Source organism: Oryza brachyantha, chromosome 2 (genome assembly GCF_000231095.2).
Source record: "Oryza brachyantha chromosome 2, ObraRS2, whole genome shotgun sequence".
In the NCBI taxonomy this organism is placed as follows: domain Eukaryota; kingdom Viridiplantae; phylum Streptophyta; class Magnoliopsida; order Poales; family Poaceae; genus Oryza; species Oryza brachyantha.
The window spans coordinates 1449750-1474510 of record NC_023164.2 but is presented as its reverse complement, the minus strand read 5'-3'; the positions used below and the strand labels follow the sequence as shown (position 1 = coordinate 1474510).

Sequence of the window (24761 nt, the reverse complement as noted above, 5' to 3'; positions counted from 1 at the left end):
TATAAATTAGTATTCCAAATCTCTTCTCTCTCCCCTTTTATTTCTTTAAAATATATTTATAGCTAGTTTATAGCCTACTATTATACCTGTTCAAATGGTTTACAGTCAATTAGTCATTCGTACTGGCTGCAACTTTTACGAAATAAATGTTGGAATGAATTCATCATCTGCTACTCCATACTATTGAATAATTTGTGTTGATTCATAACTAATTATCTTAAAAGAAAACATTCTTGATTTAAAAAAAACTTCGTACTTCAAAACGGAACCCAGAAGTATTCTTAAACAGAAGGTCAAAAAGATACACAGTAGAAAATACTAGAAATAGATAACAGTTTGCTCTAGGTGGTAGCTTTGAAAAAAAAAATTAAATTTACAGCCGTGCTATTATAATTTTGTAAAGTTAAAGATATAATATTGCTATCTCACTAAAGGGCGCACATGAGGTAACGACATGCAGGTCAAGATGCATATCTTCAATCTAGCAAAATTATAATAACAATCTTACAATTTTTCCTTTGAATTTGAGGCCTTGTTTAATTCCCAAACTTTTTCAAAAACATCACATCAAATTTTTGACATCTAAATGAAGCATTAAATATATATAAACATTAAAACTAATTACATAGTTACGGAGAAAATAGTGAGACAAATCTTTTGAGCCTAATTAGGACGTGATTAGCCATAAGTGCTACAGTAATCCATATGTGCTAATGACGGATTAATTAGACTTAAAAGATTTGTCTTGCGGTTTCCACACGAAATCTGAAATTTGTTTTGTAATTAGACTATATTTAATACTTTAAATGTGTTTAAAGTTTTGATGTGATGTTTTTGAAAAAAATTAAACAAGGCCTGAATGAAAAAAAAGGGTGAAAAACAACATAACAAAATGTACAACCAATTTACCGGGAAATTTGTCTGATTATGGAGCAGTACTATGTATTTTTACACAGGTGCAATTTCATTTCTTTTTCCCGGCAACGCTCAGGAGTATACTGCAGCTCTGCTCTCCACCAGCGCCGCGTGCGCTTCCTGCAGCGTGCGCCGCAGATCCTGCACCACCTGCGACATCGCCGGCCGGAACTCCGCTTCCTCCTGCCATTCCATTGCAACGCCCCGCCCGCCACGAACGATATCAACACAAACAATCTCATCCTGATCAAATGCTAGCTGCAGCTGCAGCTACGAAAAGAATTAACGGCTTGCCTGCGTGCACCGGCTGATGATGTCGGCGAACCGCGAGAGCGACCTGACCGGCGCCGGCGCCGGCGCCAGCCGCGGGTCGGCCATCTTCTCCAGCGCCGTCAGGTCGTGCAGCCGCGAGCTCGCCCACGGCACCAACCGCCTCTCCCCCCGCGGCCGCGCGCTGTCGCAGGGCCTGCGCCCCGTCAGAAGCTGCAGCATCACCACCCCGAAGCTGTACACGTCGCCCTTCGCCGTCCATGGCGCCGCCGCCGCCGCCTCCGCCTCCGGTGGCTCGTAGCTCAGCGCGTCGATGCAGCGCTCCGGCTGCTGAAATCGAAACCGATCAGACGCACATGTACCGCACCACAGTGCAGGCAAGAACGAGCAAGCTAGCGTCCATGGATCACCTGAAGATCCGAGCCGGATTTCGCAGCAGCAGCAGCAGCAAGGCCGCATCCAGACACGCGCACTCGCATCTCGCCGTCGACCAGAACATGCTCAGGCCTGAAATGCCGGTGCACAGCCTGCCTCTGACCGCCCTCATGGAGGTACCTGCGCAAGAAGAACATCAATGGCAGAAGAAGTGGTTACTGATTACACCTTCACAAGTTCAGAAGCCAGTCCATGGATGGCAAGCTCAGGATGATCCTGGCAATGGCGTACTCAACTCTAGGGCTTTTGCAGCTTCGAGGGCGACGGCAACCCGGGCATCCCATGACGGAAGAGCGATCTTGCCATGATGAACTCGATCATCTGATGACACCAGCTGCTGCTGCTGCTGCTGCTTCAGATGGATCATGTCGTCGAGGGTGTCGTCGCTGAAATGCTTGTAGACGAGCAGCCTCTGACCGTGCTCGACGCAGCATCCTGCGAGCTCCTCGATGCTGGGATGCTGGAGCTCAGAGATTCTCTGAACCATCCCCAAGAACTCGTCCACTGCCATTCTCGCGATTGCATCATCGAGCTTCAGTACTGCAAACTGTAGCACAGATTGCAGAGAGATCAGAGATGAGATGACAGCATCTTGATCAAGAAAATGAGCTTGTGAAATCCATGTTTGAAATGGAGTTTTTTCAGGGCAGAGATGATTGGTAGTGCTGCACCTTGATGTCTTGGTGCTCTGCTAGGTAGATTTTGCCGAACAGGTTTTGCCTAACCAGGCTCTGCTCGCTGAAACTGTTAGTGTACTGTTGCAAGGATGCAACTGTGAAGAATCTGAACTTAAATTGCAATGGATGGCCTCGTAAACTCTCCTGAACATTCTGATGTGAAGAAATGCTGCTCTTGGTAGCCTTCTCTCCTGGAACTGACCAATGATCAATCAACAAAAAGAAAAAAAAACAGATTTAAACTTAACCAACCCATCCGTCATCATTGACCAACTTCGCACACCCATCCTTTTACTTTTGCTTATGCTTATAAGTACAAATTTTGTATTTTTAGCTTTATTTGGAGTTAATTTAGGGATTTTTTTTACCACGGTTTATTTTTCGGTCGATCGCTAACAACATATATATATATATATATACCAAAGTTTATTCATAATTATTATACGTTTGCACATACGCCGTTTGGCTTTTTCATTCAAAAACCGAAAAAGATAATCCCCTCAGTTTGCAAGGAGTCAAGAGTAATGTGCACCAAATGAACGCACAGGCTACATCATTTTTAGGAGACAACTGCAAATTTATCTGGTTTAAATCGTTATTACAAAACAATTATAAAAAAATGTAAACAACTAAACATACCACCAAAATAACCTTCTTACTATCATTCTTGCAAAATACTCCATCCGTTTTATACTATATGACTTTTTTTCATGTTTAGATTTAACGATTAATCAACGTATATTGTTAGTATCTACGTGAATATGGATAATCCTATAAGTGAAATGGAAGTAACAAAGAAAACAACTGACACGTGGGTCCAAGGCACGAAATGGGCAGTATGTTCACCTATGCTTTGTTCTTTGTCTGCCTTGACAACTGCACCCTCTTGTCTCGGAGGCTTCCCTCTCCAATCCGGCGTGCTCATCTCGACTCCCCTCAGAAACCCACCGTGAAGGTGAGACGTCTCCCGCCGCCGTCTCGACACGGCGAACACGACCAGGAGCACGGCAATGGTCAGTGACCCGGCGGCGAGGACGCTAAACCCCGCGGCTTTCGCCGGCGAGACCTTCTTGCCGTGCCTCGGTGGCTCGCCCCGTGCAGCGCCCTGTGGAGTGGCCGGAATTACATATATGGGAGGGTGCGAGGCATTAGTAGCAGGACCAGATCGAGGCGCCGCCGCCGCCGCCGCCGCCGCTGGAGTCGGATGGGAGCCGGGGATGCTGGGGGTAGCCGGAGTTGGAGAAGACCCGGGGATCGCCGGGATGCCAAAATGGTTGCCATTTCTTCTGCACAAAACCAAGAGCCGTTTTGTCAGTTATGGATGGGAGTAAATTCTACCATCTCTATGTTTTTTTATATTTTTTAATATACATGATACCGTTGAATTTTAAAAATTTATTCAAATATGTAAAATTATAAGTCACATTTAAAATTCCTATGATAATTAATCAAATTATAATAAAGTAATTAATAGTTATATAATTATATTAATAAGACGAATGATCAAACGTAAACATAAAAGTCAATGCCATCATATAAAAAAATGGAGGGGTACTGTTTATGGAGGAAGTTTGAGAGATTTTACAGAAATTTTGGGATGCTGAGCAGTTTTTCTGGGACTTGTCCTGAGAAAAGATTGTTCTCTACGTTCCTGAAAATATCAGTAAATCATGAGAGGATCAGGTGAGAAATGCAGCAAGGTAGTAAATATGTTTGAATTGATTGTTTTTGACGTAGTTTGTGTGGATTGATGAAGTAATTACAAGTCTTTCAGGGGCAGATCTCCTAGCACATCAAGTGTTCCAGTTAGCTGATTGTTCTGAACATGCCTACAAGTTGCAGACACATTGCAAATTCAGAGATTAGCAAGAAAAAGACGACTGCACATAATTCAGAAGGATAATGCTCACAGTGTAGAAAGCGAGTCCAGATTCGCCATCGAATCCGGGAGCTTGCCGTTTATATTATTCGAAGACAAATCCCTGAGAGAGCAAAAATCCAAGAACAATCATCAGTAAGCCGCACCAATCGTCCACAGATGCTCATCTCTGAAGAACTCAACCAACAACAACACATCAGTGAGCATCTCACATTTGTGTTACTGCAGCTGGTAAGCTCTGAGGAATCACTCCGCCAATCCGGTTGTTGCTCAGATCCCTGTCTCAACAATCACACGAATGATCAAAGCAAGAACAAGAACTGGTCAGCGAAGGAACAAAAAATTGAAATGTGAAATTAAAGCCCCTACAGTGTTGTCATGGCAGTGAACTTCCCCAGTGTCTCACTCAGCTTCCCTCCCAGGCCTGCACCTCTGAGCTCACTGTCAGGTCGACACTTTCGTCAGCAGTTAAGCAGATTCAGAGTAATCAATCATCAGTAACAATCAGTCATGAGCCAAGCACTCTAATCATCAGTAATTATGAGCAATTTTATAGTCCAACAAAAACTAATAAAAAGTCGCTCGAGGTACTACCTCCCGGTACCAAATCGTTTTTGATCGTTGGATCTAACAGCGCACATCCTACTCAGCTAGATCCAATGGTAAAAAATGATTTGATACTAGGTACCGGTATCTCGAGGTACTTTTTGTTAGACCGGAGCCATTCTCAGTAATTATCACTTAAGCAATAGCAGCATCAGTGAGAGTGAAGCTAAGCACTGAGCTTACATCGAGGTTATGTTGGGGCCAAGGCATAGCACCCCCTGCCATGCTTCCATGCAGGGGTCTCCTCCTGAAGAAGCCCAGCCATGGAGGTCAGGCGAGCCCAGTGACGCGTACAGCTCGTTTATCGCATCGACTGCATGCCACAAAGACCACATCGAAAATCATCTTCTCTGAATCATAAATCTCGATGCCGATTTGGAGAATGCGAAGATCCTTCTTGCAAAAAGTGCAAAATTTACTGTCGTGTTGGCTCGTGAAGGGACCAAGAAACGGGAGGGGAAACGGGAACGCGAGCAGCAGCTGAAGCCAGCAGGAGGCGAGGAGCACGAAGACCACCAGCAGTAGCCTGAGCTGCACCATGCTTCGCATTGGCTGCTGCTGATCGAAGCGAGAACTCTCAGCAAAAAGCTTCGAGGCAAAAATGGTGGACAGAAAGAGAGAGACAGCATCGACTCGTGATCTTCTTCTCTCTCTGCCATTTATATGGAGCCAGCAATGCTGAACTTGTAGCACTGGTTACTGAATATTTCATTGGCATGGCGACTAATTAGCATGGATTGAGCCATGATTGTAGTTAGCACTAGTTTCTGGTCACCTACCTGTTGACCACCAGGTATACTTGAGCATCTGTTGTTATCTTTGCTAGGTTTCTTGGAGCACTGCCGCAAGTTAACTCTGTCTGAGTCCTGGACGAAATCAAGCACGAAGGATTGTCTTCGAAAAGGGGATACGCAAAATTGGTTTGAAAATAGTTGCAGTGCAGGAATCAATCAGGAGTATTCAGCCATATAATTTAGGATTGTTAAATATGTGATCCGAATTGTAACTGGAATTATATCCGGATTAGTTTCCTAGTAGGTTTCTCCCAGTTGTTTCCTACTAGGAGTCGGATTAGTTTCCTAATAGGATTCTTTCGCCTAATCCTACTAGGACTCTTAGATTTTCCCCTTATATATACTCTTGTAGTCTGCACGGGAAGAAAAAAGTTCTTATCGTTTCCCCTGCATTGTAATCATATCCTCATAGTGATTATTGCCGGTTGGCGCCCGTGGTTTTTCCCGCAAGGGTTTTCCACGTTAAATTCATGTCTCGTTTGTGCCTTTGTTTCTAACAAGTGGTATCAGAGCAGCGAAGATTAATCTACGCTACGTTGCTACCGCTGACCGGGCTTTTTCCGGCGATCTACAGAATCGCCGTTCCGTCGAGATCAGGTCGGAATCGGCGGCGACTCCGACTCGACGTCGCGTCCGCACAGAAGAAAAAGAAAGGAGCAGACGCACGCACGCAGGAGAAAAATTGATCGTTCCAAGGACAAGCCATCAGATCGTGCCGTCCAATCCGCGCTACTGTAGCAGCTATAGTACAGCTACAGTAACAGTATCGTTTTTCTTTCCAGATTTAATTGCTACATTTACCCGATCTTGTGTGCCCAAAAGTTGTCAGATCAACTATTGTGCATCGTTCCGAGCACTGGAGTTTCGCGTATCTGCTTGGGTTCAACATATTAATACCAACAGATTCAGGATTTATTCCCAATGGCGAGTTTAAAGTATGATCTACCTCTTTTGGACCGAGACACAAGATTCTCATTGTGGCAAGTGAAGATGCGTGCAATTCTTGCACAGCAAGATCTGGATGATGCACTTGATGGATTCAACAACAAAAGGACAAATGATTGGTCCGACGATGAGAAGAAGAGAGACCGTAAGGCTATGGCATATATCCATCTTCATCTATCCAATAATATTTTGCAGGAAGTGCTTAAGGAGAAGACAGCTGCCGCGCTGTGGTGAAGCTGGAACAGATATGCATGACAAAGGATCTAACCAGCAAGATGCACTTGAAGCAAAAGTTATTTCTGCACAAGTTGCAAGATGATGAGTCTGTGATGGATCATCTCTCCACTTTCAAGGAAATTGTTGCTGACCTTGAGTCCATGGAGATAAAGTATGATGAAGAGGATTTAGGCCTTATTCTGTTGTGCTCATTGCCTAGCTCATATGCAAATTTCAGAGATACTATCTTGTATAGTCGTGATACTCTAACTTTGCAAGAAGTTTATGATGCTTTGCAAGCCAAAGAAAAGATGAAGAAAATGGTACCTTCTGAAGGATCTAACTCACAACCAGAAAGCTTGGTTGTTCGGGGCAGGCAACAAGAGAAGAACACAGACAACAAATCAAGAGACAAAAGTTCTAGTGGCTACCGCGGGAGATCAAAATCCAGAGGCAGGTATAAGTCATGCAAATACTGCAAGAGAGGTGGACATGATATTTCCGATTGTTGGAAGCTACAGAACAAAGAAAAGCACAAGGGAAATTATAAACCGAAAGGTAAACAAGAAGAGCAAGGTAAAGCCGCAGTTGCTACTGATAATAAACCAGATGCAGAATTACTGGTTGCTTATGCCGGTTGTGTACAAACCAGTGACGAGTGGCTTCTTGATACTGGATGCACCTATCATATGTGCCCTAATAGGGATTGGTTTACCACCTATGAACCTGTACAAGGTGGTAATGTTTTGATGGGTGATAATACGCCCTGCAAAGTTGCGGGCGTTGGTACTATACAGATCAAGATGTTTGATGGCTGCATTAGAACATTATCAGATGTGCGGCATATTCCCCGTTTAAAGAGAAATCTCATCTCTTTATCTACTCTTGATCGCAAAGGGTACAGATATTCCGGTGGAGACGGAATTTTGAAGGTAACAAAAGGCTCTCTTGTTGTGATGAAAGCTGATATTAAAACTGCCGATTTGTACCATCTACGAGGTACTACGATAGTAGGTAATGTTGCTGCAGTTACCGATTCATTATCGAATTCCGATCTTTGGCATATGCGTCTCGGGCATATGAGTGAAATTGGTTTGGCAGAATTGAGCAAGAGAGGATTACTAGATGGACAAAACATCGGAAAGTTGAAATTTTGTGAGCATTGTATCTTTGGAAAACACAAGAGGGTGAAGTTTACCACATCCACACATACTACTGAAGGTATTCTTGATTATGTGCATTCTGACTTATGGGGTCCTGCTCGTAAGAGGTCATTTGGAGGTGCTCGTTATATGATGACTATCGTTGATGATTATTCGAGAAAAGTTTGGCCCTATTTTCTAAAGCACAAATTTGAAGCTTTTTTGGTATTTAAGGAGTGGAAGACTATGGTCGAAAGACAGACTGAAAGGAAGGTGAAAGTCCTTCGTACTGATAATGGGATGGAGTTCTGTTCTAGGCAATTTAAATCATATTGTAGGTCAGAAGGCATTGTGCGCCACTACACCGTTTCTCATACACCTCAACAGAACGGCGTAGTTGAGCGTATGAACAGGACAATTATTTCAAAGGCCCGTTGTATGCTGTCAAATGCAGGTTTACCTAGACGTTTTTGGGTGGAAGCTGCTTCCACTGCTTGTTATCTTATTAATCGCTCACCCAGTTATGCCATCGATAAGAAGACTCCAATTGAGATGTGGTCTGGTTTCCCAGCTAATTATTCAGACCTGAAAGTATTTGGTTGTACTGCTTATGCTCACGTTGACAACGGTAAATTGGAGCCTAGAGCTATTAAGTGCATATTTCTTGGTTATCCTTCTGGTGTGAAAGCCTATAAGTTATGGTGTCCTGAAACCCAAAAGGTTGTGATTAGTAGAAATGTCACCTTCAATGAAACAGTTATGTTGAATGATAAATCTTCTACTAATGTTCCTGTTAAGAGTCAGCAGAAAGCAAGCGTGCAGGTGGAGCACTTGATCAGTTCAGTACATGTACCAGAAAAAGAGAATATTGCTAGTAACCAAGATGCACCGGTTATTGAAGAGTCAGACTCTTCTGTTGTTGAGCAGTCACCAAAATACTCTATTGCACAAGACAGAGCTAGGCGAAATATTAAAGCCCCTCAAAGATTGATCGAAGAAGCGAACATAGTTGCTTATGCTATGAGTGTGGCGCAAGAAATCGAAGGTAATGCAGAACCTTCTTCATATTCTGAGGCTATTGTTTCTGCCGATAGCAATAGATGGATAGCTGCCATGCATGACGAGATGGAGTCACTTGAAAAGAATCATACTTGGAAATTGGTGGAATTGCCAAAGGAGAAGAAACCTATCCGTTGCAAGTGGATTTTCAAAAGAAAGGAAGGTATATCTCCAACTGATGGGACAAGATATAAAGCAAGGTTAGTTGTTAAAGGATATAGCCAGATTCCAGGTATTGATTTCAATGATGTGTTTTCCCCAGTTGTGAAGCATAGTTCAATTCGCACTTTACTTGGTATCGTTGCAATACATGATTATGAACTAGAGCAATTAGATGTGAAAACTGCATTTTTACATGGGGAGTTAGAAGAAGACATCTATATGGAGCAACCGGAAGGTTTTGTTGTTCCTGGTAAAGAAAATCTTGTCTGTAGGTTGGATAAGTCCCTTTACGGGTTGAAACAATCACCTCGGCAATGGTACAAGAGATTTGACTCTTTCATGCTTTCTCAGAATTTCAAAAGATCACAATTTGATAGTTGTGTTTATCTTAAAGAGGTTAATGGTTCAATTATATATCTGCTTCTTTATGTTGATGATATGTTGATTGCTGCAAAAGACAAATCAGAGATAGCAAAATTGAAGGCACAACTGAGTAGTGAGTTTGAGATGAAGGATTTAGGTGCAGCAAAGAAAATCCTCGGTATGGAAATTACCAGAGAAAGACGGTCTGGCAAGTTGTATCTTAGCCAGAAAGGTTATATTGAAAAGGTCCTTCGCCGTTTCAATATGCATGATGCAAAACCAGTAAGCACTCCTTTAGCTGCACATTTCAGATTATCTTCAGATTTTTGTCCACAATCAGAAGTTGATATTGAGTACATGTCTGGAGTTCCATATTCAAGAGCAGTTGGTTCACTTATGTATGCCATGGTATGTTCGCGTCCTGACTTATCACATGCATTGAGTGTTGTCAGTAGATACATGGCTAATCCTGGCAAAGAGCATTGGAAAGCAGTTCAATGGATTTTCAGATATCTGCGTGGTACTTCTAATGCTCGTTTGCAGTTTGGAACGTCTAGAGATGGACTTGTTGGTTATGTGGATTCAGATTTTGCTGTAGATTTGGATAGGAGAAGATCGCTTACAGGTTATGTTTTCACTATTGGAGGCTATGCTGTTAGTTGGAAGGCAAGTTTGCAAGCAACTGTTGCCTTATCTACTACTGAAGCAGAGTACATGGCTATTTCTGAAGCTTGCAAAGAAGCTATTTGGCTCAGAGGCTTGTATACTGAGCTTTGTGGAATTACGTCTTGCATAAATATATTTTGTGACAGTCAAAGTGCAATTTGCCTTACAAAGGATCAGATGTTTCATGAGAGAACTAAGCACATTGATGTCAGATATCACTTTATTCGAGGTGTTATTGCTGATGGTAATGTTAAGGTATGCAAGATAAGTACTCATGATAATCCAGCTGACATGATGACAAAGTCAGTTCCTGCCACTAAGTTTGAGCTTTGCTCAAGCTTGGTTGGTGTTACGGTATAGTCCAAGAGACTATTTGGCGCGCAATCAATTTGACCTGTGAGGTGTATATTGGTAATTGATGATTTTGATGCTACAAGAGAAAATTCGTCTCAAGGTGGAGATTGTTAAATATGTGATCCGAATTGTAACTGGAATTATATCCGGATTAGTTTCCTAGTAGGTTTCTCCCAGTTGTTTCCTACTAGGAGTCGGATTAGTTTTCTAATAGGATTCTTTCGCCTAATCCTACTAGGACTCTTAGATTTTCCCCTTATATATACTCTTGTAGTCTGCACGGGAAGAAAAAAGTTCTTATCGTTTCCCCTGCATTGTAATCATATCCTCATAGTGATTATTGCCGGTTGGCGCCCGTGGTTTTTCCCGCAAGGGTTTTCCACGTTAAATTCGTGTCTCGTTTGTGCCTTTGTTTCTAACAAGGATTTAGCTAGGCAGCCTAGCCTAGTAAACCGCAAGTAAAGCAAGGAAAGACAACCAGATCTTTCGTTTCCTTTTGGCAAAAAAAAAAAGGATCCACCACGGTTAGGGTTAGCGTGACACAAAAATACCACATTGTCGCAAAGTTTCTATGTCACTTAAAAGCAGAGTCGTATGTCCTTCTCTCCTTCCCAGGTCACTCAAAAACCACTGCTTCCATAATAATAAGAAAACAAATTAATATATTCTTGAAAAATATCATCTCTTTTTCTATGGACATGTGCACTTGTGCAGTCCATCGTCAATTATATAGGCACGTTGCGATGCACGGATATATTATTAGTAAAGATTAATATAACTCCATGATTAACAGGATGTCTAATGTAAACATGTCCTACGCATTGGTTTGGCCCTACACATAAGGTGGACCAAACACTTATAGATAGGCTCAGCCGCGGAGCCATAAAACCCATTTTTTTTCTTTTGAAGGGGCCAATAGTGTTAATTATTTCAGACTATTTTTTAGATATCCAATGAATGCAGTGCAAAATTTCAAACAATCAATCAATGAGCTGAGCTAAGATTTAGCTTGTTAGGTATAATGAGCTAAGATTTTGGTATTTTCTGCAACATTTTCGTTTTCAATTCAATATTTTATTTTTTTTGGATAAAAACTAGGATTATAAAAAATGATATTTTGATTGTTTTTATTTCAACTTGACACATATTCGACCAAAAGCCAAATATAAGCATTAGGTTAAGTGCGTGATGAAAAATGCATGTTGCACATAGGCACTAAAGATGCCCTTAGGCATCCCTAATAACTTTATGGAATGCAAGGCAAGTAGAAAAAGTCGAAGAGCAATTACATTGCTTGCAAGCAAGAAGTCAAGATAAATCTTACCACTGTAGGTCAAGTAGGAAGATAACGTGAATTGTACATGGGCAAGTTATCTCATAAAAGGTGAATTAGACCCATGACAAGATGAATCGTATTGCTTACGATACAGAAGAGGAATATACCTCCAAGATGCTTAGAACTAGCGATTAAGTGTGCCAATATACAGGACCGAGACGTTAACTAGTAAGTTACTAATATGTCTATATGATCACCTACCATTTTTATAATGGTAATCTTGTAACTTCTCCATGTATTCTGGAGGCTATAAAAGCCCAAACGTCTTCACTGCACAACACAAATTACATCACAAGGAACATTGATGCGGTATTTGGATGTTCCATATTCAAATTCACATTCGACTAGAAAGAAGCACGAGAAAGTTGTCTTCCACTGCTTATTCCCTTTTTGTTGGTGGCCTAAGATCACAGCGCTGATTACGGAAACAAAAAAAGGTTAAGATGTTTCCACATCGAGGAAGACAATTTAGGCTGTGTTTTGTAGAAGATGGAGATGGAACATCAAAGATTTTCTTATTTTTAATACTAATTTAATAATATAAGCGATGGATTTAACTACTTTAGAGTTGAAAATCTAGGTGATACGATGAATTTTCATATACTTTTTTTTAAAAGATATACCATTTGGTATTTGAAAAACGTACTTGCAAAAACCAACGGAAAATATGAGAGAAAGTTAGCAAAACAATATAACCTTAAGAGCATCCCAACAGTTCATCTATCTCATCCTCTATCCTAAAAATAGAGGATGAAGACTACAAATTGAGCTCCAACAGAACGGCTATCATATCATCTATTTTTAGATGTCATCCATATTAGGAGAGAGAATCTTTATATTTGGATGATCTCTCTCCGTTCTCCAAAGAGATATAGAAGATGTCATGTATGGATGATATAGTAGAGTGCAAATAGATATGAAATCTAAAACTAGTTTAGGTGATCATCCAAATGAATATATAGATGACCAAATTTAGATGAAGTGTTGGTATGCTCTAAGAGCATCTCCAAGAAAATGGTCTATCTCACTTGCCATACTTAAATTTAGCAATTTGCAAAAAAATATTCTCCAAGAGAGTGGCTATCTGATTTGCCAATGCATTTAAGTGGTTAAACTTGAGTCATCAATGACCAAATCTAACAACTCATTTCTCCACTAGCACAATTGCTATCCGTGGGTCTCACGTGGTGAGACCCTCTTGTCATACTCCCCTTGTCAGGATTTAGAGAGTGGGGACAGATAGTCTGTTGGAGATGCTCTATGAATTCGAGTCGCTAAAGCTAAAATTTGATTTGGAGAGTTAAAAATTTAGCCATTCTCCTCGAGAGGCTCTAATCAATCTAATTGGCATGTTTTCATTAAAACTAAAACTAGAGGTTTACTGCTAGTCGTCTACTACTACTACACTAGCACCAGTATTTCTTTATGTCCAAGCCGCAAATTGCAAAGTCCAGGGCAGACAGAAGGACACGATGATAATCTTGTTTACTCACCCCCTCCAAATTAATTAACCCCTCTCCGATCTAATCTCCATCCGCACATCCCAGCGGACACAATAATATTCCACTCCAGCCAATCAGACGCCGCCACCTGTCCCACCCACCACCTCCCCCGATTAAACAAGTCGGCTAGAGACGTTGACCGCCAAAACGCGACTTGGGAAGCTGCGGCTCGACATTGGTCGCGCCATGCAGATGGAGTCATGGAGATGGAGATGGCGTGGTAGCTGCCATTGATTTGGATCTGGATAGCATACTCCGCGTCGTCTTCTTCGCGCGGTTTGGTCGATCATGGTGGTGGTGGAGGTGGAGGCCGACGCTGTTGACCACCTCGACGTCATCCTCGCCGCCGGTGGCCGCCGGTGTAGGCGCCGATGCGTTTGCTTTTTGCCGCTTGGATGGGTAGATGGTCGATGGTGTTTGATGTGTGTGTGGTGTGTGTGTGTGTGTGCAGGTGTTAGTGGGCGGAGCGAGGGGGGAGGAGGGTCGCCGGCGAGGGAGGAGGAGGAGGAGGCGGCCGTGGCGGTGAAGGAGCGGATCGCGCGGGCGCTGCGGCTGTACAAGGAGGCGGCGGGCGACGGCGGCGGCGGGTGGCTGGTCCAGGTGTGGGTGCCGGCGAGCGACGGCGCCCGGCGCGTGCTCGCCACGCGGGGGCAGCCGTTCGTGCTGGCGTCGCGGCGGTGCCACCGCCTGTTCCAGTACAGGGCCGTCTCCCTCGCCCGCGTCTTCCCCGTCGGCGGCGCCGCCGCCGCCGACGAGCGGGGCTTGCCGTCCAGGGCATTCGACACGGGCGCGCCGGAGTGGACGCCCAACGTGCAGTGCTACGGCAGCGGCGAGTACGCGCGCATCAGCTACGCGCTCATCTACGACATCCAGGGCAGCCTCGCCCTCCCCGTCCTTGACCCCGCCACCGCCTCCTGCCTCGCCGTCCTCGAGCTCGTCACCGCCGCCCCTCTCCTCCGCGTCTCCGGCGAGCTCGCCAACCTATGCAACGCTCTTCAGGTAATCCACTCTCTGCAACGATTAGCTACAAGAATTAGTAGAAGTGATTAGCATTTCTTGTGTGCAAATACGCAGGCAGTGTCACTGAGAGGCGTAGGGATTTGCAACCCTGCAGCGGCGGTGAGATCACATGAAATTTCAATGGGGATTTCGTGATGATCCATTCATCTATACTGATCCAATGCCACTTGCCTGCCGTGAACCAGGTAACCAATCGAGATGCAGCTCGGGCGGCCATGGCCGAGGTGTCGGAGCTCCTGGCCGCGGTGTGCGAGGCTCACAGGCTGCCATTGGCGCAGGCCTGGGTGAGCTGCAGGAGCTGCGGCGGCGGCGACGATGCCTCGGGGTCGGGGCAGGGCAGCCTGACGACCGCCGGCGCGCCGTTCCGCCTCGCCACCGGAGCGGACGTGGGTGGCTTCCGCGACGCCTGCGTCGAGCACCACCTGCGGCGTGGCCGGGGGCTCGTCGGCACGGCGGCGGCCGCCGGTGGCCCACCCGGCGGCTTCTGCGCCGACGTCGCCCGGTGCTCCAAGGACGCCTACCCTCTCGCGCACTACGCTCGCCTGTACGGCCTCGCGGGGTGCCTCGTGCTCCGCGCGGCGGCCATGGCGGACGCCGGCGCCGGCGCCGGCGGCGATGAAGAGGAATGCGTCGTGCTGGAGCTCTTCCTCCCGCCGGACTGCACCGGCGTCGCGGAGCAGAAGGCGGCGGTGGATGCCGTCTCTGCCACGATCAACGCGTGCTCCGGCGACCTGAAAGCCATAGCGATCAGCAACTTGGAAGATCTGTTCTTGGATAGCGTAGCAGATGGTGATCAGCAGCTAAGGCATGAAATGGATGATCTTGGAGACGATCAAAGATGTTCAGATGAGGATGATCTGCTGCTGGCTGTGGAGAACGCAACCATCGGAGAGCTTAAAATTCAGAGTGAAGATCAAATCAGAGGTGAGGTTCATGGATCACAAGCTGGCAAGAACAAGACGAGAAGAGGAAAAACGGAGAAATCCATCACTTTGGAGGAGCTGCAGAAGTACTTCTCTGGGAGCTTGAAGGATGCTGCAAGAAGCCTTGGTGGTAAGCCATGATCATACTCTCTCTATTTTATATTTCAAGATTTTTTTAACTATTTCTAAATACATCTATTAATTAGTTGTATACTCTCTTCATTCCATTTTATAATATAAGACATAACCACCACTAACCTAAAGATCAAGAAAAAATTATAACTATATTTTCATTTAGATTACTCATTTAGATTACTAGATTACTTAGGTGCATGTATACATGCATGTAACATGATGTGATGTTTTGATGATAAAAAATGTGCTAGTTAACGCATACTTATATGCACGTCTTATATTATGGGGACAAAGGAAAAAATTAGTTATGCCTTATATTATGGAATAGAATAAAAAATTGGTTATGTCTTATATTACAGAATGGAGGGAGTATATGTCTAGATTTATTAGCATCCATATGAATCTAGACAATAGTAGAAAATATTACATTATGAAACGAGGTAGAGGTAGTACTTTCCAAGAACCTCTAATAACTCCTTGTGTAGCATATAAACATCATGATATATGATGATTCGAACTAATAATTGAAGTTAGGTATTGCATATTTGCATGCCCATTAGATCATCTTCATCAAAATCTTGGTGTTCATGCGCAAGCATTTTCTGAAGTCTGGACATTTTTGGCAGCCATTCTTGTGACCGGAAACTTGATCAGGTGACTAATGTCTTCTTCTTGCAGTGTGTCCAACAACAATGAAGCGCATCTGCAGGCAGCATGGCATCCCAAGGTGGCCGTTTCGGAAGATCAGCAAGGTGAACCGCTCGCTCGACAAGATGAAGCGCGTCATGGAATCCGTGAACTGCTCGCCGTCGCCGCCGGTGGCCATGCCTGCTCACCCAGCTCTTCTTCTTCCTCCTCCTCCTGCTCCTGCTCCGCCGCCTCCACCGCGGCCATGCCTGTCGAGCACTCTAGGAGAGGCCTCCTCCCACGGATCATGCCAGGCGCCTCCTCCCGCCAAAGCCGCCGCGCTGGCGAGACCTCCGCGGCGCGGCAATGGCGACGGCGTGGTGACCATCAAGGCCAGCTACAGAGGCGACATCGTCAGGTTCAGGGTGCCGTGCTCCGCCGGCGTCGCGGCGGTGAAGGCGGAGGTGGCCAAGCGGCTGAGCCTGGACGCCGGCGGCTTCGACGTCAAGTACCTGGACGACGACCATGAGTGGGTGCTGCTGTCCTGCGACGCCGACTTCCAGGAGTGCCTCGACGTCGTCCCGGCGTTGCCGTCGATGTCGGCGGCAGCGGCGGCGAAGTCTGGCTCCGGCGCGGCGGTCCAGGTGGTGAGGCTGATGGTCCAGGAGGTAGCTGACAACATCGGGAGCTCCTGCGCTAGCTCAGATTAGTTCTCAGAAATGTAGCTGTAAATGTTAACCAGTGGCAGGAAAATCAACAAAAGTTTTTACTACTGAAGTAATGATGATATAGTGATATGCATACAAGCTCAGACCTGCAAAAAAGAACAACATGCCATAGAGAGTGTCATCTGTATACACATGAACAATATTTCATCTTGAATAATAACTGGAAAGAGAAAGGCACATATTGCTTCAAATCTATTTACTGGGATGATAACTACACAAGCAAATATATATAGAATTTGATGCAGATTTGGTATAATTATGGAACTTGCTTATATTTATGCTAAGAGAAAATACAGATGATATGAAAAACAAAAATGTGTAGATGAGAAAATTAGAAAAATGGGATACTCTTACAGCAGCATAAAAGATCCAATCCAATTCTATATTATGTAGGACCATTTCATAATTGGTACTTTGGCAGAATTTCCACAGACTGATGGTGTGAATTCTGAGCTAAATGTACATCCAATCAGGCAAATGATGCCTTGCATTCATGGTAAAGTGAATTTTTGTGACACACATACATGCTAATTGGGTACAGTTACATCTTGCACTAGTTTTTATGGCTACAATTTACAACTACGACAAAGCCAACTGATATCTACTACTAATTCACAACAAGTATATTGTTCTGCGTTAAACCTTCACCATTAATTGGGTACTCTGGTGACAGCTTCCACTCTCCATCCACCAAGAACTTGATCTCATACCTTTATTGTACATGCAAACAGATAAGTGAGATTTTTAGTTAATAAATAAATCATAGAAAACCTGACCACAGTGCAGAATTCACAAAACACACCTCCCAGGTCTAAGATTCAGAGTTGCAGAGAATCTTGCATAGTCACCCGAATATTCCATGGACATTGCCTCTCCCTGGGACCAGCCATCGAAGGAGCCCATAATTTGTACATTCTGAAGAATAATGAAGAACATTAGAGGACAGAAAAGATAGCTGTAGATGTATGATAATAGTTCTGTTTCCATACAACAACTTCAGTCAAAAACCTTATTTTACCTCAGCCATGCCAACCCAGTAGACAGAAATTTCTTGGGGCTTTAAAGAGTCTACGTCCTTAATTTGTTCCATAACCTTATCATGAACAGCTATAGGAAATTAACATTGTGTCAGAAAATTTCATTCTAATTCAACTTGGAGTGTTGTAGCTTGTGACAGATAACCTTCTAATCTGGTGAGAAGATGTGACTGGACATATTTTCCATTTATCTTCCTAGACCCAGATGGAACATCAAAATTAGCAATCTCTTCAGCTAGGCCAACCAGAGCCTGTGGACCAAAGAAACAGTAGATACATAGAGAATATAAATACATTTAGAGTAAAAGCAATACTACTGTTCACTGATAAACGTTTGAACAAAACTAATAAACAGAATATTGATTTAAAGCCAGTCCTAGGGGAGACAAAGAACAGATGCATGAAAAGTCATACAATCCTTTAGATGAAGCTAGACAAAATCCATTCAGGTATTTGCAGTCTAATCTCTTTATGAAAAAGGAAATACGAAGAAATTCTAGAGAACCCAGAGAAGTCAAGCCATGTTGATAACATCCCCTCTGTCCCCAAAGGGTTATGATTGAACTATGAAACAAGAAAAGTCTATAAGAGCTAACCTGCAGTTCAAGTTCCAAAACGGCAAGTTCACTCTTGAACTTTACAACATCATCATCCTTCATTTGCAACTGCAAGACATCATATATTAATATGCGTCTAGTTAATAATGATTCGGTGGTTAACAAGAGATATGGAATTGTGCATATTTGACATAACCACAACTCTGTATACCAGACAGCTATATATACAAAAAAAAAGGTATGTCAGAAAAATATTCATCTGATTTTGATGCACAAGAATCTTCAAGTTAGCAAAGTAGTTCATAAATGATTTTTTAAAGAAAAAACCCCAAGATACTTTTCAGTAGTTCGAAATCCTGGATTTTTAGGGATATCTAAAAATGTTTTATTAAAAAATGCATTATAGATTTTAAAAAATAAAAATGTAACTTTTTATGATATATAGCGGGTAGCATAAAGTAGACCAATAATGGTAATCCACAAGTAACAGCAGAGTTTTAGATGTGATTCAATACTGATCGAGCAAATTTGTTAAATAATTTCAAACTTGCATCGTGATAACAAATTCAGTGCCTGGAAAGAGTAGTCGTTTTTCATTTTACAGAATGTCTAGGTGCTATCTTCAATACTCATAAATTCGAGTAGCAAATAATAGAAAGTTATTCGCTATGAGAAATTATGTACTCCCTCCACTTTCTGGGTTTGCTTAGATTCATCCATATATTAATGTATATGTTTTGTATGTGTCTAGATTCATTAGCACACAAATGAATCTAGGCAAGATCAGAAAGTCTTATAATGTAGAACATATGAAATATTATGTTATTTGTTGATAACTGTGAACAGCATATAAGATGTAATTCCATGAGCATTTTCAAAAAAGTACAATAATAGAACCTGTCTCTTGAGGAACCGGTTGTATTGGTTTGCTTCACTAAGCTTTTTCAAAAGCTTAGATCGTTCTGAATCAGCCAAAAGAGTTTTCAGCTGCATGCCAAAATACAAAGAGAAGCACAACATTACTCACATATAAAATAGTGTTAGCGTCTGTAGGTTGCTTTTTGAGGAAAAAGAAAACACCAAGTTGCAAAATTGTTCTTTGTACTTTGGAAGTATCAATTTTTAGAGTAATCTATGAACAGAAAAAGTAGAAACACTCGGAGTTACAATAAAGTTTGTCATTTCTCTGTTGAGTTCATTTCTGAAGGAGGCCACTGATACTTATAATTATAAGGATTAAGGAGAATATCGCCTTAAGGAAGATAACCTATCTTAAATTGCATCGGGTTTTATCTAGTTCAGTAGTTCCAATGAATTAGAAACTCAAAATTGTCTTAACTGCTAGGGAATAAGAGCACACATGCATCATAGAGATACATACTTCTCTTATGCAGATTCTACATAAAAAGCCCCCTGTTGATCTAATATTCGCATATATAAAGAATAACTCCTAAAATGGCCCAAGGGATTTATGCAATAGAATATAGAATAACATGGGGTTTGTGTACTTGCAGAACAGAACAGAATGAAATGTATGTTTTCAAAGTAGAGAACATCATTTATGGTGAACGCATTGGAGGAGTGGAAATGCTGGCTCTGCTAATTTTCAGTGGCATGTTGTAGTGATAAGCTGCATAGGTGAAACACTACACCATTGAGTGGTACCTCGTCAGAGTTAAGCTTCCGAGAAAGCAGTTCTTCAGAAGAATCACCATAAGCAACTTCGCCAGCACCACTAGTTTGCTCTGAAGGGGATGATGTTGAGTCAGAGGATGCAGGACCATCTTCTAAATTCAGGCTTGCTGCAAAAGATCTCCAATTTGAACGTCTTCCACCTATTGGGCTAACAGGGCATGCCATAGTTGTGAACTTGTGACGTTGGCTTGAGTGTGCGGAAGCTGGAAAATAGCATAGAACCCTTCTCTGGATCCTGTGCTTTTCAGACAGAACTTCGCTCGGACATAAGAGATTACACTCCCTTCCCGCATTCCTTCACCGAAACATCACCAAACCATGTAAATCAATGAGAGAAAAAAGAACTATCCATTGCGGATGCTGTTCAATGGAACATATGGAGTTCTGAAAGCCGTACAGGCACTAATCTACCAAGTTGAATCAGGTAAAGAACAATTTCAAGAATCATACAAGCACGCTGTTCATGTTTGAGTATTATACATGTGAACAATATATTACAGCACTAGTGCACAATCAAGAGAACAGCGTACCTTGCAAAACTCGTAGTCAAACACTCCATGGCTATTTCCTGAACAAAAATGATAGACAACATCAACCAAAGCTATATTTTCATATCCTCTAATAGTCTAATCGAAGATTCATAGTCAGGCAAGCAACTACGCAGGCGGCAGCCAGTACATACACACGGCAGCAAAATCTCACCCTTCCGACCTCACCTCCTCTTACCACAAAACCACACTAAAACCAATATCTCCGTCCACTCCTACCAACCCAACCCGGAGGAGGACTCGAGACCTAAGCGAGCCCGCACAGACAACACAGCCCGCATCCATCCATCCGCATCAACCAGAATCGAAACGAGAGGTGGAAGCGAGCAGCAACCTCACGGGGGCGAATGCGGGAGCGGGCGGTGCCGACGGGCGCGAGGCCGGAGCCCCGGAGGTGGAGCGGCGGAGACCTCGGAAGGTTGGAGGAGAGATCGTGGGAGAAGAGCTGAGGAGAGGAGAGGATGAACAGCTCGGCCTCTGTCTCGTCTCGTCGTGTACTCTTGTAGCGCTCGCGGCCACAGGTTTTTCCCTTTCCTGGCTGTGCGTGCGGGTTAAGGGGTTTGGTTGTTTAACGTGCCCAATTTCAATTTGTCCCAGTTTGTTATAACAGTTTAGTTAATTTGTTTAAGTTTTGGTTAATAAAAAAGAGTCATGCTTTAGCTAACACACTGTTATTTTTTATTTGTTATTAACGTATGAGCGCTATTATTATATTCAAAAGAAAATTTTATTATAAGTGTAAGATAAACCAAACACAAGTAATTATATTCGACTGTCTTAAATTATACTAAGATTAGATAAGTTAGGATAGCTAACCAAACAGCACTTAAAACCCTCAGTTGCGAGAGGAGAGGGATGTATCGAACGGTGGCAAGTGGCTGGGATGCCTCATCCAACGGTCGCAAGAGAGCCTGGTTTGGAGGAGAGAAAAAAATGATTTCTTATTCGTAAGGATGCACCAGACAGTGACGGAAGGCAAATGAGTGCGTGTGTGAGCCTCTTTGTTGTCCAAAAGAAAACACAAAGTAAATAAAAAGCCTCTTTTTTTTTTGTTTTTGTTCGTGTTTCTGGGGACAAAGTACAATGGACTCTTGCCCAAGAAAACCTTCAAAAAAGATTGATATGCTAGACATTTGTGTCGGTAGCATTGGGATGGTAGAGCAGAGTTCGTGACATGTCTGTGCTTCGAAAAAGTGGTCCTAAATATACCATTCAATCGAAGTCAAATCTCGAGATTAACGTTTGGCATATACACGGTCTTGAGATGGTACAATATTTTGAAGCAGTAGCTAGAGCAGAGAGGAACTGTTTAGGGTGTCAAGCTAGATCACATGTAAGATATAGTCTAGTAATAATAAGCAAAAATTGCAAGATTAGTGAGGCTTCACAAGTCATAACCAAGACCATATGGTTTCCAGCTCTTCATTCAATAACTGCAACGAGATCTCTTCAAGCGCATGTCTGTTCAAACAATGCATCATAGCAGAACAAGGATGAACGGGTCTATCTCCCTACACAGAATGCAGAAAAACCAGAATGTACAAGGTATGAAGCACAGCCTTGCAGCAAAACTGCACCCAATTGCTGGTTCCTGAATACTTAGCTAGGGAGATAATCAGCTACACCAAACGGGTTGCGCAGATCACGCGATAAACTGCTGGGTGAAATCACCGACATGAGGCAGAATCAATACTGAAAATAGCAGTTCCACCTGGAACTTACAACCCAAAACTTGGTCTTTGTTGCTTTGGCTTCTAAACGAGCACTTGAGGCTGAGTTCTTTACAGCAGCAATAATTTGTACTCCACCAAATTCAGTCTTGACTATCTAGTAGATTGACTTCAATAACATGTAGCTGAAGAGTAATTGTTCCGCCGAGGTGCATGAAGAGCGATGCTGTTGCTTCTACTTTCCTGACATTTCGCTGGAACGCCCATAATCATCAGCTTCACACTGAAGTGGAAAATTAAAGAATCTTGTCAGAAATGATCTCAACAACAACAACACACAAAAAGAAGGCAATCAGCATGTAATTTCAATGTCTTTCTAAGGTGTGCACACAAAACTAGTGATGCAACTCTTAGTGATAATAGCTACAAATATCATAGGCAGAAGATAGAAAAAGGAATTTACATACCAGATCAATGAGCATATCGATAGTGAGATCTGTATCAAATTCATGGGCCTTCAGTGCTTCAACAATGAAGTCAGCAGACACATCTGGGAACATCTTCGAAAGAGATTCTATCACAGCAAAATGATTATCAGCATCATTTTCCTTGTACTGTGATGGATCAAACGCACTACTAGTGGCTCCCTTTGATGAAGATTCTGCAGAAATGTTGAGCTTCCCTAGGCTTTCAGCATAGTCGTCCAGAGAAAGGGAATCTGGGAGCTCATATTCAGCAGACTTGTCAGCAGTCTCATCCTCTTCAGTATCACCTACTTGCTTCAAAGAGTATATCCTTTCACTCAAGCTTTCTTCAAACGAAGACCTGGGTGGAGGCACAAAGGGAGTGGCATCTGGATTTAACTGAGAAGACCGCTCCATTGTTTGCACTTCAGTAAACCTGCCAGATATGAAAGGAAATCTAGGTAAAACGTGTACAAACAGTGAGAATTCATCATATCCTAAACTGCATTCTCATGTCTACCAAATTTTGCCAGAAAATAATTTATCCTATACTGCATGCCAAAAAATGAGGATCAATTAACTAGATATGCTGTGTAAAAGATATTACTATTAACTAATAAGAAAAATTAGCTGAGATCTCTCTCCCCCCTTCTTCTGATCGCCCATATAAGTTATAGCACATATAAAGTTGCATATAAACATATAAATAGTTCGTTGCAATATTATATCCTAGTGTATCAGGCCCTAGTTAAAGTATTGCAACAAACAAAAGTGATCTCGTACTGGTAAATCAGAAATATGCCTCCCAGAAAACTCAACCTTGGAATTAATGATAAAAAAATTCCATACGATTAGTACTTAGTAAAAATTACCCCACAGTGAACATATTGTTTTTCCACATCAGTGCAATCTAAAACTCAGATACATAAAAATAGTCAACAATTAGGAATATGAATAGTAATAAAAAATAGGGCAGGAATAGAACGACAGCAACTTATGGCTGGAACCACAATAAAACAAGTTCTTAGCAACCTATTGCCTCAAGCCCCAAACTTGTCACCCAACTTCAACCAAGAACATCCTAATCATCATCCATTGTTGCAACTTGCAAGGAACAACTGCACATATGTATTCCACATACAGACTCCAGCACAAAATGAAAAAGATACAAAAAGGTTCCTACATATATAATGCAACTTGAACAAAACGAGGATTTCGCTTCGCGGTAACACCCTACATGTCACACGCCTTCATTTCAGATTTCTCATGCAGGCAGGCTGAGAAATTAGGGAAATGACTAAGCTAGAAGGTGCCCATGGCAATACTGCATACTCGATCAACTAAGCAAACAATACACGACACATGAAAAAAAAATAGAAAACAGAAAGCATATAGAACCGGTAATCATGAAGCGTAGACGCCTCAATCCCCCTCCGCATCGCCCCCCAAAAAAATCTAGCACAGACGCCGCGCAATCCCATCACATATTCCTAGGATCAACACGAACTCCACACCAACCATCCAACACCGCAACGTAGCAGGAGACACGCAGGATCAAACAGGAAGCATACCCCACCCCACACGAGGCCAGCAAGCCCTCCCTCCTTCCACCCCACCCCAGGATCGCGAGCCATAGCAGCAAGCAGGGACCGTTCCGAAATCGAGAGGCGGGTGGGGCTGCGTACCTCGTCGTCGCCGGCGTGGTGGGGGAGGGAGGCGCGGCACGGAACGCGGAACCCTAGGCCGCCGCGGCTCGCGCTGCTCTGCCTCGTCGTCGTCGCGCGGAGGAGGAGGAGAGGAGAGGGAGAGCGTAATAAAGAGAGGAGAGGGGAAAGGGGGGAGGGGGGGGGGGGCAACGGAAGGGAGGAGGGGGTGGTGGGCCCGGGCGGCGTGGAGGGAAACGGTCGTGGCGCCCGATCGACGGCTGGAGATCGGCGCGGCTCCGGGATGGACGGCTGCGATGCTCCGTGGCCCCTCCGCAACGTGTTTGTGTCTTTGCACCTTCTTCAAGCCTGGGCCTTCTGCTATTGATGGAA

The 24761-nt window shown here is 43.3% G+C and overlaps 4 protein-coding genes across 4 annotated transcripts; 1 reads left to right on the top strand and 3 right to left on the bottom strand.

The window, feature by feature from the left end:
* Positions 1–905: 905 nt before the first annotated feature.
* Positions 906–5411, bottom strand: LOC102699751 (protein STRUBBELIG-RECEPTOR FAMILY 3-like). The gene is given in 15 exon segments (XM_040520335.1): positions 906–1033; positions 1036–1098; positions 1210–1512; positions 1596–1740; positions 1857–2167; positions 2292–2494; positions 3144–3583; positions 3883–3948; positions 4061–4126; positions 4208–4279; positions 4389–4454; positions 4546–4617; positions 4966–5095; positions 5202–5337; positions 5340–5411. Coding segments are annotated over 15 exon segments (2214 nt in total). The 3' UTR covers positions 906–964.
* A 9145-nt stretch (positions 5412–14556) lies between these two features.
* On the top strand, positions 14557–16736 carry LOC102703458 (protein NLP3-like). Its single transcript, XM_040520333.1, has 2 exons — positions 14557–15394; positions 16078–16736. The coding sequence occupies exons 1-2, from the start codon at positions 14557–14559 to the stop codon at positions 16734–16736; spliced, it is 1497 nt and encodes a 498-aa protein (XP_040376267.1).
* Positions 16737–17084: 348 nt separating this feature from the next.
* On the bottom strand, positions 17085–21107 carry LOC102703184 (protein PTST, chloroplastic-like). Its single transcript, XM_006646792.3, has 9 exons — positions 20926–21107; positions 20574–20611; positions 20014–20338; positions 19246–19335; positions 18388–18456; positions 17937–18042; positions 17773–17861; positions 17557–17669; positions 17085–17464 (listed from the first exon to the last, which is right to left on the bottom strand). Exons 2-9 carry the CDS (start codon positions 20600–20602, stop codon positions 17362–17364), a joined length of 924 nt encoding a protein of 307 aa, XP_006646855.1. The 5' UTR covers positions 20603–20611; positions 20926–21107; the 3' UTR covers positions 17085–17361.
* An 878-nt stretch (positions 21108–21985) lies between these two features.
* Positions 21986–24530, bottom strand: LOC102702910. The gene is made up of 3 exons (XM_006646791.3): positions 24411–24530; positions 22729–23161; positions 21986–22544 (listed from the first exon to the last, which is right to left on the bottom strand). Exons 2-3 carry the CDS (start codon positions 23140–23142, stop codon positions 22497–22499), a joined length of 462 nt encoding a protein of 153 aa, XP_006646854.1. The 5' UTR covers positions 23143–23161; positions 24411–24530; the 3' UTR covers positions 21986–22496.
* Between the last annotated feature and the right edge of the window lie 231 nt (positions 24531–24761).